We start from the raw sequence: 16,007 nt of genomic DNA on the forward strand, positions 1-16,007 counted from the left end.
GGGTGGTTTCCTGAGCACAGGAGATTCTCTATCGAGTTTGCGTTTTAAATCCGGGACCAGGCTTAATCTGTGTCCGGGAAACCAACCCTGAAGGTGTGTGTACTCTGATCAGTGCTTAGGCAGAGAGAGAAATAAATGAAAGCAGGGTGTCACTGTCCTACAAGCTATGGATTTACAGGCTTGCAGCAGACCTGTCACTGACTGAGTGAACTGTTTGTAATGGATTCTTTATACGGGCTGGTTCCGAACCGGGCTTAAATGCTGTAGGTAATGTTCAAGTTATGTAAGCATGTCGACACTTTAGTTAAAAGAGCTACTTTGAACCCTAAAGTAATTGCGTGTATCTCTGTGTATCCCTTTCTGTCATACACACAGGCAGATCTAGGATCAGTTTTATCTGCCACACAATTCTTACCCTACCCATTAAAGTAGGGAACTGCAAAACTTAGATTGGTTTTGAGATGCAATTTGACACTATTACTCTGTGGTTAGCCTTCATTGGTTTATATTAGTGTTAGTGAGTCATTTTTCTAGTACATTATCCGTCAATAAACGGACATCAAATGAAACATTGAAAGCATATGACTTGTGACATCAGAGCTCACGTTAAAAGCAACCATGAAAATGAAGTCTTCTACATATTGGAAGTTGAAGCTATGTGGTGAGTCAATGCATGCATGTTGGGTGCCAGGGATGTGTGAACTGTGTTGCATGTATCAACGCGCTTGTTCCTTTCATTGTCAGGTCTCCTGTAATCTCTGTTAGTGGGTGAACACTCCAGTCAGTTTATCTCTACAAGAGTTTGACAAGTCAGGCAGTCAGAATTGGAACCAATGGAATAGTCCCAAACGAGTTAACTCCAAGCAACATCAAGACCACCTCAGAACTATGTAAGTATATAATTATTAGGGCTGTCAGAGTTGATCAGTTTTTATAAATGTTTTGTAATGTTTAGTGCACCACTTTCTTTTTAATCACGATTTAATGATATTTTCTGAAATTGTAGAAAATACATTGAAAACATCCAAAATACATTATCTATACAGGCGAAATCTAGATGTGTCATGGACACAGGCGTCACGCTTCCAGACAAACTAAACACATTCTTTGCCCGCTTTGAGGATAATACAGTGCTATTGTCGCGGCTCGCTAACAAAGACTGCGTCCCCCCCTCCTTCTCCATGGCTGATATGAGTAAAACATTTAAACTTGTTAACCCTCGCAAGGTTTCTGGCCTGGACGGCATCCCTAGTGTCATCAGAGCATTTGCAGACCAGCTGGCTGGTGTGTTACGGACATATTCAATCGCTCCCTATCTCAGTCTGTTGTCCCCACATGCTTCAAGATGGCTACCATTGTTCCTGTACCCAAGAAGGCAAAGATAACTGAACTAAATGACTACCACCCTGTAGCATTTACTTCTGTCCTCATGAGGTGCTTTGAGAGGCTAGTCAAGGATCATATCACCGCCACCTTACCGGCCACTCTACACCCACTTCAGTTTGCATACCGCCCCAACAGGTCCACAGATGACGCAATCGCCATCACACTGCACACTGCCCTATCCCATCTGGACAAAAAGAATACCTATGTAAGAATGCTGTTCATTTATTACAGCACAGCATTCAACACCATAGTACCCTCCAAGCTCATCATCAAGCTGGTGGCCCTGGGTCTCAACCCTGCCCTGTGCAACTGGGTCCTGGGCCACCCCCAGGTGGTGAAGGTAGGAAACATCTCCACTTTGCTGACCCTCAACACTGGGGCCCCACAAGGGTGTGTGCTCAACCCTCTCCTGTACTCCTTGTTCACACACGACTGCGTGGCCATGCATGCCTCCAACTCAGTCATCAAGTTTGCAGACGACACAACAGTAGTGGGCCTGATCACCAACAACGACGAGACAGCCTACAGGGAGGAGGTGAGGGCACTCAGAGTGTGGTGTCAGTAAAACAACCTCTTACTAAATGTCAACAAAACAAAGGAGATGATCGTGGACTTCAGGAAACAGCAGAGGGAGCACCCGCTAATCCACATCGAATGGCCAGCAGTGGAGAAGGTGGAAAGTTTTAAGTTCCTGGGCATACACATCACAGATAAACTGAAATGGTCCACACTCAGAAATTGGCTTGTCATCCAAAACCCTGACAAACTTTTCCAGATGCACAATCGAGATCATCCTGTCAGGCTGTATTACAGCCTGGTACGGCAAATGCACCGACTTCAACCGCAAGGCTCTCCAGAGGGTGGTGCGGTCTGCACAACACATCATCGGGGGCAAACTACTTGCCCTCCATGACACCTACAGAACCAGATGTCACAGGAAGGCCAAAAAGATCATCAAGGACAACAACCACCTGAGCCACTGCCTGTTCACACCGCTATCATCCAGAAGGCGAGGTCAGTACAGGTGCATCAAAGCTTGGACTGAAAGATTGAAAAACAGCTTCTGTCTCAAGGCCATCAGACTGCTAAACAGCAATCACTAACTCAGAGAGGCTGCTGCCTACATTGAGACCCACTCACTGGACACTTTAATAAATGGATCACTAGTCACTTTAAACAATGCCACTTTAAATGATGCCACTTGAATGTTTACATATCTTACATTACTCATATCACATGTATATACTGAATTTTATACCATCTACTGCACCTTGCCTATGCCGCTCAGCCATTGCTCATCCATATACTTAAATGGACATATTCTCATTCACCTCTTTAGATTTGTGTGTATTAGGTAGTTGTTGGGGAATTGTTAGATTACTTGTTAGATATTACTGCACTGTTGGAAACTAGAAGCACAAGCATTTCGCTACACTCGCATTAACATCTGCTAACCATGTGTATGTGACCAATCAAATTTGATTTGAAATAAAGTGAGCTTTCTCAATTGACCTAATTTGCTAACCATTACTTTAGGCACACTCAAGACCTCACTTTTGTATGAACTCGGCCACTTTTCAACCTCATTCATAATCTCCAGCACTAAACCAGTGTCTACATAAACTCAGCAAAAAAAGAAACATCCCTTTTTCATGACCCTGTCTTTCAAAGATAATTTGTAAAATTCCAAATAACTTCACAGATCTTCATTGTAAAGGGTTTAAACACTGTTTCCCATGCTTGTTCAATGAACCATAAACAATTAATGAACATGCACCTGTGGAACGGTCGTTAAGACACTAACAGCTTAGACGATAGGCAATTAAGGGCACAGTTATGAAAACTTAGGGCACTAAAAAGGCCTTTTTACTGACTGAAAACAAAACAAAAGAAATATGCCCAGGGTCCCTGCTCATCTGTGTGAACGTGCCTTAGGCATGCTGCAAGGAGGCATGAGGACTGCAGATGTGGCCAGGGCAATAAATTGCAATGTCTGTACTATGAGACGCATAAGACTGCACTACTGGGAGACAAGATAGACAGCAGATCGTCCTCGTAGTGGCAGACCACGTGTAACAACACTTGCACAGGATCGGTACATCCAAAAAGTGCTCTTCACTGGCGAGTCGCGGTTTTGTCTCACCCGGGGTGATGGTCGGATTCTCATTTATCGTTGAAGGAATGAGCACTACACCGAGGCCTGTACTCTGGAGCGGGATCGATTTGGAGGTGGAGGGTCCATCATGGTCTGGGGCGGTGTGTCACAGCGTCATCTGACTGACCTTGTTGTCATTGCAGGTCATCTCAACGCTGTGCGTTACAGGGAAGACATCCTTCTCCCTCATGTGGTACCCTTCCTGCAGGCTCATCCTGACATGACCCTCCAGCAAGACAATGCCACCAGCCATACTGCTCGTTCTGTGTGTGATTTCTTGCAAGACAGGAATGTCAGTGTTCTGCCATGGCCAGCGAAGAGCCCGGATCTCAATCCCATTGAGCACATCTGGGACCTGTTGGATCGGAGGGTGAGGGCTAGGGCCATTCCCCCCAGAAATGTCCGGGAACTTGCAGGTGCCTTGGTGGAAGAGTAGGGTAACATCTCACAGCAAGAACTGGCAAATCTGGTGCAGTCCATGAGGATGAGATTCACTGCAGTACTTAATGCAGCTGGTGGCCAGACCAGATACTGACTTACTTTTGATTTTGACCCCCCCCCCCTTTGTTCAGGGACACATTATTCCATTTCTGTTAGTCACATGTCTGTGGAACTTGTTCAGTTTATGTCTGTTGTTGAATCTTGTTATGTTCATACAAATATTTACACATGTTAACCTTTCTGGCGCAGGCGTTCCACTAGCGACCCACCTCGACAACATCCTGTGAAATTCGGCCAAATTCAAAATACAGAAATAGCCATAATAAACATTCATAAAAAATACAAGTGTTGTACATCGGCATAAAGATGAACTTCTTGTTAATCCAGCCGCTTTGTCAGATCTCAGAAAAGCTTTACGGCAAAAGCATACCATGCGATTATCTGAGGACAGCGCCCAGCTTACAAAAGCATACAAACATTTTACAACCAAGTAAAGGAATTACAGTCAAAGTCAAAAATAGCGATAAAATTCATCACTTAACTTTGAAGATCTTCATATGGTTGCAGTCACGAGAGTCCCAGCTACACAATAAATGTTTGTTTTGTTCGATAAAGTCCACCTTTTTATCCCCAAAACTCAGTTTTGTTGGCGTGTTTTGTTCAGTAATTCACTGGCTCAAAGGCGGTCAAAACATGCAGACGAATACATCCTAATAGTACCGGTAAAGTTTGTCAAAACATGTCAAACGATGTTTATAATTAATCCTCAGGTTGTCAATTGTCTAAATAATCGATCATATTTAAACTGGACAATAGCGTATTCATTAGAAAGGAAAAACAATGAAGGGCGCGCACTCGGTCATGTGCGCAAACCAGCACTGCATGATTCTACAGTCCACTGACAAAGGTCTCATTCTTCTTCATTTTTCAGAAAACAAGCCTGAAACAATGTCTAAAGACCTGACATCTAGTGGAAGCCATAGGAACTGCAATCTGGGTCCTAACCCATTAGATACTTTATAGGCATTCAATTGAAAATGGATGTCAGGATGGATTTTCCTGAGGTTTTCACCATCATGCATTATTTTAACAGTTTTGTAAACTTTCGAGTGTTTTCTATCCAAATCTACCAATTATATGCATATCCTGAGTAACAGGCAGTTTACTTTGGGCACGCTTCTCATCCAGACGTCGAAATACTGCCCCCAAGCCATAAGAAGTTTAAGTTTGCTGAAAATAAACGCAGTTGACAGTGAGAGGACGTTTCTTTTTTTGCTGAGTTTGTGAAAACGTCGCGCAATTCTATCAGGGGCAGTCGCCATACCCTAGCACAAGAACAAAAATGTAAAGTAAGCCCTACAAAAAAAGTAAATCATTCCAATCCTGATTAAAATGAAATGGCTGTTTAGCATTGGCTGGCTTTAGGACCATGCAAAGCATCGCTCGGAGGGCAGCTGCCAGCTTGCAGCCTTTTTTCTCACTTTTAGAAATTAGAGACACTGCCAGTTTGTTTTGCCTTTCAGCCATTTAGGCAGTGCGCAAATTGCTTCGTATTTGGTGTCTGCATTTGAACTCTTAAACCTTATTGTAATCTGATAGCCAGGGGTTAATTGAATTGGGAGGTGGGTAATGTTCCCTCTATTTTTTTTGGTACTGAGCAAATTTCAGGTCTGCTGAGTGCAAAAATTCTGTGCAACTTCCAGCACACTTTTAATTTGAACACTGAGTCTGTACCCACTTTAAGTTAGTCTTAACAGTGGCCATGTAGGCTGCTGTGGCTATTTGATCGTAATGTAGGCCTACCAGTGACCTACCACAAAAACAATGGAGAAAATGCATCCCAAAACATTTTAACAAGGAAATACTTACATTAGCAGCCAATGTGTGGTGCTCAATGTAGGCCTAAATTCCATGAGTCTTTTGAAAAAAACATGCAGGGCTTGACATTAACCTGTTTTCCACTTCTTCTTCAGACAAGGTGACTGAAAATGTTGTCGTATTGTTTGATGCAAAAATCATTTTACAAAATAGAATGCATTATTATTCCCATACCATTATTACAAATGATGCTACCCTCTGCTTATTGGCTACGCGTGTCTCAAAATACAACACTGCCCCTTTAAGACAAAAAAAAAGCTATTTTCAAAGTTGTCTAGAGATGTACCCGTTTTCTGCTCTTTTAGGAAGCAATCATTCCCCTATTGCTGACTACAAATGATCTATAACTGGTCTAATAACTCAAACTAGCAAAGGACTAGCAAACAAAATGTGCACATGCGGCTACATGCAGCTCTTGCTTTGATCTCAAAACAAGCGCATCTACTCATGACCACAGCTGTAAACACAGTCCAGTTCAACGTGAATGGCACAGATCCATATATTGAAATGGTCTATTTGCATATAGGTCTACTGCAGCTCTGATTGGTTATGCCGCACAGGTCTGTGTCAAGTATGGGCTGATTCATGCACAATAGAATCCTACTCTGATGCCTTCTGCCTACAACAAAATCTCTTGCAAATTTAGTTTTGTTTCGGTATGTTGCATTGAAAGTGGCTAATATTGCTTTGATTCTATCACAATTGATACAGTCAAGGGGAATGTTGATAGTGTTACCTAACAGAGAATATTCCAGTGAAGTTCAATCTCGTGCTTTTCTCTGTTGGCTGATATTTCTTCTGTGCTATGCACAGCAGTCCCGGGGAGCTGCGCTGTAGTACTGCCTGGATTCACATGCCCACAGCTTAGTGGGAACATTGGAGGTGGGCAAGCTGGCCCGGGAAACATTTGCACAAGCTGCCCCCTTGTTGGCTACTATGTTGCAATATCTATATTGATTGCAAGATCCTCCTTCTGACCTTCACCTCTCAGACCTTATTCTCCCCTACCAACCCACACGAGCACACCATCCCACCACAGAAGGCCACCTTGTCATCCCCAGGTCCAAGCACCCTTTGTCCAGTCATCCATTACTGACTCCACCATCTTTCAGTTCCTCCTAAAGCCCCACCTCTTTGACAAGGCCTACCCATAAGCCCCCCTCCCACACATACACACATACATACAAGCAAAGCAAAGCAATACACTATAAAGACACAACCCCATTGCACCATACTGATCACCACCCAAACCGTTACCTTACCCTAAACTGGTTTTGCATCCTTACCCCTAACCCACCCCTTACCTTAAATCAGGTTTGTATCCAAACCCCAACCCTACCCTCCCCAAACACAGATACATCACACTCTTTCCCTTCCTTGAGCCCACCCCTGTTGTTGTTCATGTTTTTGTTAAGTCTGCTGTTGTTTTGCTTGAAATGCACTGCAATGTGGAAAGAAAAACAAGTTTGAAGTGCTATGGGAAAATCGCTGTCAACTTTTGTTAATGATGGGCAGCTGGCAAGAAATCAAATGTATTTGTCTGCGATTGTGTTAATCATCAAGGGGGACATTGGACGAGAGTCAAGAGGGGAGGGGGGCAGTGGACCTTTTCTGTCTATGATGGAAAATACTCTCTGAAATGACAAGGAGTTTGCCAAGGTGTTTAGCACCATATACCCAACAATGCCACACACACGTCCCACGATATTCAAAATGAAAGGAGTGAGGCATCCTCAGCTACATGCGAGAACTAATTTTCCACTTTTACAAACTTGTTCAGTTAGCACAGAAGAAGCATGCTACACCAGGAAAGCTCAACTAATCCAACTGGAATTTGAGGGAGATCTTACAAGAAGATTTCGGGGAGAATGGAATGAAAGTTCCACAAAGCATCAAGGAGGCTGGAACTCTTCTGAAAAGGTAAGAAACAATCTAGCTGGTTGGTTTTGATCAAAATCTTTGTGGCACAGCCACTGGTGTCATTTCAGCAAACATGTAGGGTATTAAATGGCAAAATGGCATCCTTAGCCAGTGTCGTGTCTTTGACATCATTTAAGGTGAAAACTTATTTTATCAAATTAATTCTCTAATTATTATTACGTGATTAAACTAATTATGTAAATGTAATTAACTAGGAAGTCAGGGCACCACGGAAAATCTTCAGTTTACAAAGTTATAATTTTCTGAATATAACTCTTCAGAAATGTTAATATCTCATCAATTAGTCTTCTATTAATTAATTATTCTTTACCTCACGTCAGTCTCATCTGAATGTCGTAAATTGTTATCTGAACAAACCCAGCCTTTACTATAAATCATCCATACACCAATTGGCTGAATCATTTATTTACTAACTAACTAAATAATCACAGAAATGCATAAACAAACAAACAGTAGATATTGGTTACTAACAATGATAGGGAAGATTCCCTAGTGGGCTAAACCGATATGACAGCTTGGTGGACAAAGGGAAGGGGGTGTGGACTGAGAAAGAGCGAGGAAGACAACATTGATTCATTACACAGTCTATAATTATATACAGTCGTGGCAAAAGTTTGGAGAATGACACAAATATACATTTTCACAAAGTCTGCTGCCTGAGTTTCTATGATGGCAATTTGCATATACTCCAGAATGTTATGAATAGTGATCAGATTAATTGAAATTAATTGCAAAGTCCCTCTTTGCCATGCAAATGAACTGAATCCCCTAAAACATTTCCACTACATTTCAGCCCTGCCACAAAAGGACCAGCTGACATCATGTCTCGTTAACACAGGTGTGAGTGTTGACGAGGACAAGGCTGGAGATCACTCTGTTATGCTTTTTGAGTTTGAATAACAGACTGGAAGCTTCAAAAGGAGGGTAGTGCTTGGAATCATTGTTCTTCCTCAATCAATCATGGTTATCTGCAAGGAAACGTGCCGTCATCATTGCATTGCACAAAAAGAGCTTCACAGGCAAGGATATTGCTGCCAGTAAGATTGCACCTAAATCAACCATTTATCGGATCATCAAGAACTTCAAGGAGAGCGGTTTAATTGTTGAACCAATATTTTGGGTCCATGGCCAGGAAACTCCCCAGGCCTTAATCCCATTGAGAACTTGTGCTCAATTCTCAAGAGGTGGGTGGACAAACAAAACCTCACAAATTCTGACAAACTCCAAGCATTTATTATGCAAGAATGGGCTGCCATTAGTCAGGATGTGGCCCAGAAGTTAATTGACAGCATGCCAGGGAAGATTGCAGAGGTCTTGAAAAAGAAGGGTCAACACTGCAAATATTGACTCTTTGCATCAACTTCATGTAATTGTCAATAAAAGCCTTTGACACATATGAAATGCTTGTAATTATACTTCAGTATTCCATAGTAACATCTGACAAAAATATCTAAAGACACTGAAGCAGCTAACTTTGTGGAAATTAATATTTGTGTCATTCTCAAAACCTTTGGCCACGACTGTACATTGAAATGCTAATCCGCTCATTTGAGAATAATTACATAGTTACGGGTGTATATCATTGTTGTCTTCTCTGTTGGAATCTGGTCCGTCTGCTGGAGTGTTCATCCAAGTCTCTCTCTCTTTCTGTTTCCTTGAAGATCAAAGTATTTTGTGGTTAGAGTACCATTCAGAAATGTTCTCTTAGAATAGATGTTTCGGCGGTTGTCTGTATTCTCGTCCTCGGTTTATGTAATTTCTAGCTGCAGACTAGTACTTCGTATCTAAGATTTGCTCGTATTCTGTAGGGATCGATAGTCTCAGAGTTTAACCATTTCCAGCCATGTAGCAAATGCTCCACATGGTATGGTTAGGAATTCAACAACCATTGCAACCTTCGCTTACACTGAGGTTTTTGGTCTTAACTATTCGCAATCACAGCTCACGCTGTGGGTTTGCTTAGTCTGGAGTGGATTTTCTTAGGAGGGGCTTGTATTCGTAACAGTAGAAGAGGCGGTTTCATGACGCCAGATCATGTCTGTGCTCAAGGGGGCATGGCCGCTGACTAGTTAAACTTTATAGGGAATACAATTCTCTCAAAATTAAAAAGGTTAACATCACATTACATAATTTCACAAATAGTTTAATCTTTACTTATTCATTTTATACAAGAATTAGATGCAAACACCATAATTGAGAAATGTACACGTTCAGAGATATAGTTGTGTGTTTCCTGTCCTTCGTGAGGTCACCAAATGAAACACACTCAACATAACTGTCCCTTAAGTGTCCACGGACCCGTCCCACATTCTCACAAGTGGACATATAGTTTCATTTTCCCATTTTGGGGATTTAGGAGTTCGGCCACGTGAAATCCTTTGTTCACTCTGTGGTCTGTCTCTCTGCATGACCAGGTGGAGAGACTCTCCGGCAGGAATTTATGACCTGAGACAACCGAACCTGGGTGTAGGAGAGAGTGAGAGAGGGGGAAGCCACGATCTACACCCAGAAAGGGCCACATCATGACACCAGCATAGGTTTTCATCGGCTTTGCTTTAGTGTGTAGGGCGCTGTCCATGGCGTTAATAGAGCGCAGTGGAGATTTCACACCCACCTGTCACTTGATCAAAAGCACTCAATGGTGGTGTCATTTGAACTGTTTATTGTTTATGTTTATTGTGGTGTAGCATGATATAAGCACCATTCAATGTAATTCCAATGCAAGAACCCAAATAACAACCCTGGGTATACAGGGTATTCGGAAACGATTCAGACCTCCTTGAGTTTTTCTACATTTTGTGGAAAAAAATTAATAAAAATGTATTCAAAATAAAAAACAGATTTTATTTACATAAGTGTTCAGACCCTTTACTCAGTACTATGTTGTGAAGCACCTTTGGCAGCGATTACAGCCTCGAGTCTTCTTGGGTATGACGCTACAAGCTTGGCACACTTGTATTTGGGGAGTTTCTCCCATTCTTCTCTGCAGATCCTCTCAAGCTCTGTCAGGTTGGATGGGGAGCGTCGCTACACAGCTATTTTCAGGTCTCTTCAGAGATGTTCGATAGGGTTCAAGTCTGGGCTCTGGCTGGGCCACTCAAGGACATTCAGAGACATGTCCCAAAACCACTCCTGCGTTGTCTTGGCTGTTTGCTTAGGGTTGTTGTCCTGTTGGAAGGTGAACCTTCGCTCCAGTCTGAGGTCCTGAGCGCTTTGGAGAAAGGTTTTCATCAAGGATCTCTCTGTATTTTGCTCCATTCATATTTCCCTCGTTCCTGACTAGTCTCCCAGTCCCTTCTGCTGAAAAACATCCCCACAGCATGATGCTGCTGCCACCCTTACTTCATCGTAGGGATGGTGCCAGGTTTCCTCCAGACGTGACGCTTGGTATTCAGGCCAAAGAGTTCAATCTTAGTTTCATCAGACCAGAGAATCTTGTTTCTCATGGTCTGAGAGTCTTTAGGTGCATTTTGGCAAACTCCAAGCGGGCTGTCATGTGCCTTTTACTGAGGAGTGGCTTCCATTTGGCCACTCTACCATAAAGCCAAGTTTGGTGAAGTGCTATAGAGACTGTTTTACTTCTGGCAGGTTCTCCCACCTTAGCCAAGGAACTCTGTAGTTCTGTCAGTGGCCATTTTTATTTTTAAAAATTTAAAAAAAATTAACCTCTATTTAACAAGGTAGGCAAGTTGAGAACAAGTTCTCATTTACAATTGCGACCTGGCCAAGATAAAGCAAAGCAGTTCGACAGATACAACGACACAGAGTTACACATGGAGTAAAACAAACATACAGTCAATAACACAGTATAAACAAGTCTATATACAATGTGAGCAAATGAGGTGAGAAGGGAGGTAAAGGCAAAAAAGGCCATGGTGGCAAAGTAAATACAATATAGCAAGTAAAACACTGGAATGGTAGATTTGCAATGGAAGAATGTGCAAAGTAGAAATACAAATAATGGGGTACAAAGGAGCAAAATAAATAAATAAATAAAAATTAAATACAGTTGGGAAAGAGGTAGTTGTTTGGGCTAAATTATAGGTGGGCTATGTACAGGTGCAGTAATCTGTGAGCTGCTCTTACAGTTGGTGCTTAAAGCTAGTGAGGGAGATAAGTGTTTCCAGTTGGATTTTTGGTCACTTCCCTGACCCAAGGTCCTTCTTGCCCGGTTGTTCAGTTTGATCAGATGGCCAGCTCTATGAAGAGTCCAGGTAGTGCCATATTTTTTTCACTTTCCTAATGATGGAGACCACTGTGCTCTTGGACACTTTCAACACTCAAGAAATTGTTTTATACCCTTCCACAGATATCTGCCACATTTCCTTGGACTTCATGGTATAGTTTGTGCTCTGACATGCACTGTCCACTGTAGGACCGTATATAGACAGGTGTTTCTTTATAAATCATGTCCAAACAATTAAATTGGCAACAAGTGGACTCCAACCAATTTGTAGTGACATCTCAAGGATTATCAAAGGAAATTGGATGCACCTGAGCACAATTTGGAGGGTCATAGTAAATGGGTGTGAATACTTATGTAAATTAGATGTTTCAGCTTTTCATTTTCAATGAATTTGCAAACAATTCTAAACATGTTTTCACTTTGTCCTTATGATGTATTGTGTGTAGAAAGGTGAGACATTTTGAATCCAGGCTGGAACACAATAAAATGTGGAGTAAGTTAAGGGGTATGAATACTTTCTGAATAGCGCTGGACATGTTTTATCTTAGAAATAGATACATTCTATTATGGTTTTCTTGGTAGCCTATTGGTTTTTGTGGTTGTAAATGGAACTGGAAACGTGTTTATGGCAGGCTGGTATTGCTTAATTGATTATGTGGGTAGAATTGTATCCAGAGAAGTGTAATTGTGCCATATCACAACGTGTTGCTGTACTCATCAGCGGCATGATTTTCCATGTTTGAAGCTGTCCTATATGCCTATTTGTTTGGCAAGACAGCTGAGCATGGCTGCATCTCACTGTAGTAGGCTGTAGTTTATGGTTTGGTTATTTGGATCTCCATTCACCTTTTTGTTTACTGTTAATGTAATTATCCTAAATGTACTGTTCCTATTCATTTGTTCGCATTCACAGTTGTGTCGTTATTCTAAGCCAACCTGCTATTCAGTATTTTTGTTTGCATGCATGAATAACTAGACTGCTACTAACAGCATTTCGTTTGCGTTATTTTTGCTGTGTGTATGGCTGCATTACATAGGGTAATTCACCTATTACAAACAGCCTATCTATTTTGTAGCCTATATTCATTACCTAAATGGCCTTGCTTAAGTGTGAAGAGCACTGTCCGTTGTTCTGATACTCCCACTTTAGTTACTTTATCCTGGTGCTGGGTCTGGTGCACACATTTGGAGGAACATCTCTGAATGAAGCGCAAATCAGAGAACATTTGACTAACCGAAATACATACCCACTGGGCACACACTGGTTGAATAAACGTTGTTTCAATGTAATTTCAATGAAATTACATGAACCAATGTGGAATAGACATTGAATTAACATCTGTGCCCAGTGGGATAGGTTTGACAAGGTGACATGTAAAGCTCCCTTTAGAAAGGCATGTGTAGATTTTCCTTATGTATTTCATGATTTTCGTCATTCTTTGTTTGAGTTTGTTTTTCTTCATGCGTTTTTGTCAATTGTAGGCCTAAGTAAGTTAGCATTCGTGGCCAGTAGCATACCACCCTGCATCCCACTGCTGGCTTGCCTCTGCTAAGCTGGGTTGGTCCTGGTCAGTCCCTGGATGGGAGATCAGGTGTTGGGTGGCCAGTAGGAGGCAACTTTTCCCCCCAGGGCAGTGATTGGGGACATTGCCCTGGGTAGGGTGCCGTCTTTCAGATGGGAAGTTAAACGGGTGTCCTGACTCTCTGTGATCACTAAAGATCCCATGGCACTAATCGTAAGTGTAGGGGTGTTATCCCTGGTGTCCTAGCTGCATTCCCAATCTGGCCCTCATACCATCATGGCCACCTAATCATCCCCAGCTTACAATTGGCTCATTCATCTCCCTCCTCTCCCTGTAACTATTCCCCAGGTCGTTGCTGTAAATGAGAATGTGTTCTCAGTCAACTTACCTGTTAAAATAAGGAATAAAAAAGCTGTTTTACACAGCGGTTACTTTCACATTGATGTCAGCATTTGAAGTTGACCTTGTTGTGACTTAATAGCGTGTATTATGCATCTATTTCATGTTGCACTGTATGCGCTGTTCCACAAGTAAATGAGTACATTTATGAAGAGGTTGAGTAGTGGTTGACATTGTACATGCTGTTCTACAGATCTTTAAACCTAATATTGCAGTGATAATTAATGGCTGGGGTCATTTTACTGTTGTTGCTGTTCTCCAAATAGCATTTTAGAGTTTTTAAATTGTGTAGAAATGCAGTAAATGAGCTTCAACGTCCACCCCAACACGACCTCACTTTGCCATACTCTAGGTTTAGCTGAACTGACGCCATTCGTTTCTATGATTTGTGGTTAAAAAGACAAGACGAAGACGAGACGAGGTCCTAAAAAAATGCTTCTCTGTAAAGTAAGAAAAAACTGATTTTCAAAATCTGCATCGAGTTTCTAGCCAGAGCGACGGTATTCTCTCCCCACGTCACCGCAAATGTAGTGTTTGAAAATCAATGATTTTAAAATATTAAAACTTTTGATGATGTCATCGGGTAGAACTTTTGAATGTTATATTTTTTTGACATAACTTAGACATGCTTCGTTTTTGCAAATGTAAATACTGGTTTGGTGCTGGAGATAAATAATATAATGTTGAAAAGTGGCAGAGTTGTCCTTTAAATTACAGAAAATCCTGTAAGTTAAAAAATGACATTTAGTTATCGTTTGACAGCCCTAATAACTGTATTTTAAAATCAGCAGCATTGATCAGCTGATCAGGCACTGAATTAAATAGAACTAGACCTTTGTCTCAGAAATGTCTAACTTATACGATATGAGAAATATTTGAGATGAACAACCAGGAACGAAATCAAGAAACAGAACTCAAAACAGGTTTAAGCGGACAAGAGGCACTTTGCTCCAATAGGATCTAAATCAAATAAGTAATGTAGCCTTAGTCATATTAAAAATTAAATATGTCCCAGACCACACCCTTACAGACCATGATTGACCTGCCCAGCAGTCTAAGGCACTGCATCTCAATGCAAGAGGCGTCACTACAGTCTCTGGTTCGGATCCAGGATGTATCACATCCGGCCGTAATTTGGAGTCCCATAGGGCGGCGCACAATTGGCCCACCGTCGTCCGGGTTTGGCCGGGGTAGGCCGTCCATTGTAAAGAAGAATTTGTTCTTAACTGACTTGCCTAGTTAAATAAATAAAGGTTCAAAAATTCAAAAATAAAACCCCGTGTTCTCTAATTACCTATTGGGTGTGGCTAATCTGATGAAGTGAGGGAAATTGACACTACTAGGCCCTAAGTTAGCTGCCCCATCTGCAGGTCTACAGTCTCCTGTCCTGCACGGATCGGGTCTCCTACCTTATTGGGTATGCAGCTTCCTATCCTGCCAGGCTTAGAGCCCCCTGCCATGCTAGGCTATAAGTTACCTGCCCTGCTCAGATCTCAGCCCTCTGTCTTAGTTGGTAGCCAGTTGCCTAGCCCACCAGGTTTAGGCTCCTGACCTATTAAGCCCAGAGTTCGCTGCACTAGGCTCACTGTCTTCAAACATAGTCAGCCTGCAGCTCCCTGAGCACTAGGTCTTCAGTGTCCAGCTGTACTAGATATGTTGTCTCCAGCACTAGTCGGCCCTCAGTTCCTAGCCCAGGTGGGTTATCAGGTGGCTGCCCGGCTAGGCTCAGAGTTACCAGTTCCTGGAGTAGGCCCAGAGCTCTAATGCTCTCCGAGCACTCCGTGGTTTTCCCTGTCAGGTCCAGAGCCAGTTTCCCTGTCAGGTCCAGAGCCAGTTTCCCTGTCAGGTCCAGAGCCAGTTTCTCTGTCAGGTCCAGAGCCAGTTTCCCTGTCAGGTCCAGAGCCAGTTTCCCTGTCAGGTCCAGAGCCAGTTTCCCTGTCAGGTCCAGAGCCAGTTTCCCTGTCAGGTCCAGAGCCAGTTTCCCTGTCAGGTCCAGAGCCAGTTTCCCTGTCAGGTTCAGAGTCGTTCTCCCTCTCAGGTTCAGATTCAGTTTCCACCAGGCTTTGGGTTGTCCGCAGCCTCTGCTCTCAGTTGGTCC

The 16,007-nt window shown here is 42.4% G+C and overlaps 1 protein-coding gene across 2 annotated transcripts in view; it reads left to right on the forward strand.

Annotated features, from left to right (window-relative positions):
• The first annotated feature begins 7,558 nt into the window (after window positions 1-7,558).
• The window catches only part of LOC112251528 (transient receptor potential cation channel subfamily M member 4), an 88,639-nt gene continuing 80,190 nt past the window's right edge, over window positions 7,559-16,007 (forward strand). For both annotated transcript variants that reach the window (XM_024422515.1, XM_024422520.1), the window contains exon 1: window positions 7,559-7,780. In XM_024422515.1, the coding sequence (XP_024278283.1) occupies window positions 7,574-7,780 (207 nt within the window). In that variant the 5' untranslated portion in view covers window positions 7,559-7,573. The remainder of the gene's footprint in view (window positions 7,781-16,007) is intronic.

This window comes from Oncorhynchus tshawytscha, linkage group LG09 (genome assembly GCF_018296145.1).
Source record: "Oncorhynchus tshawytscha isolate Ot180627B linkage group LG09, Otsh_v2.0, whole genome shotgun sequence".
Taxonomy (NCBI): domain Eukaryota; kingdom Metazoa; phylum Chordata; class Actinopteri; order Salmoniformes; family Salmonidae; genus Oncorhynchus; species Oncorhynchus tshawytscha.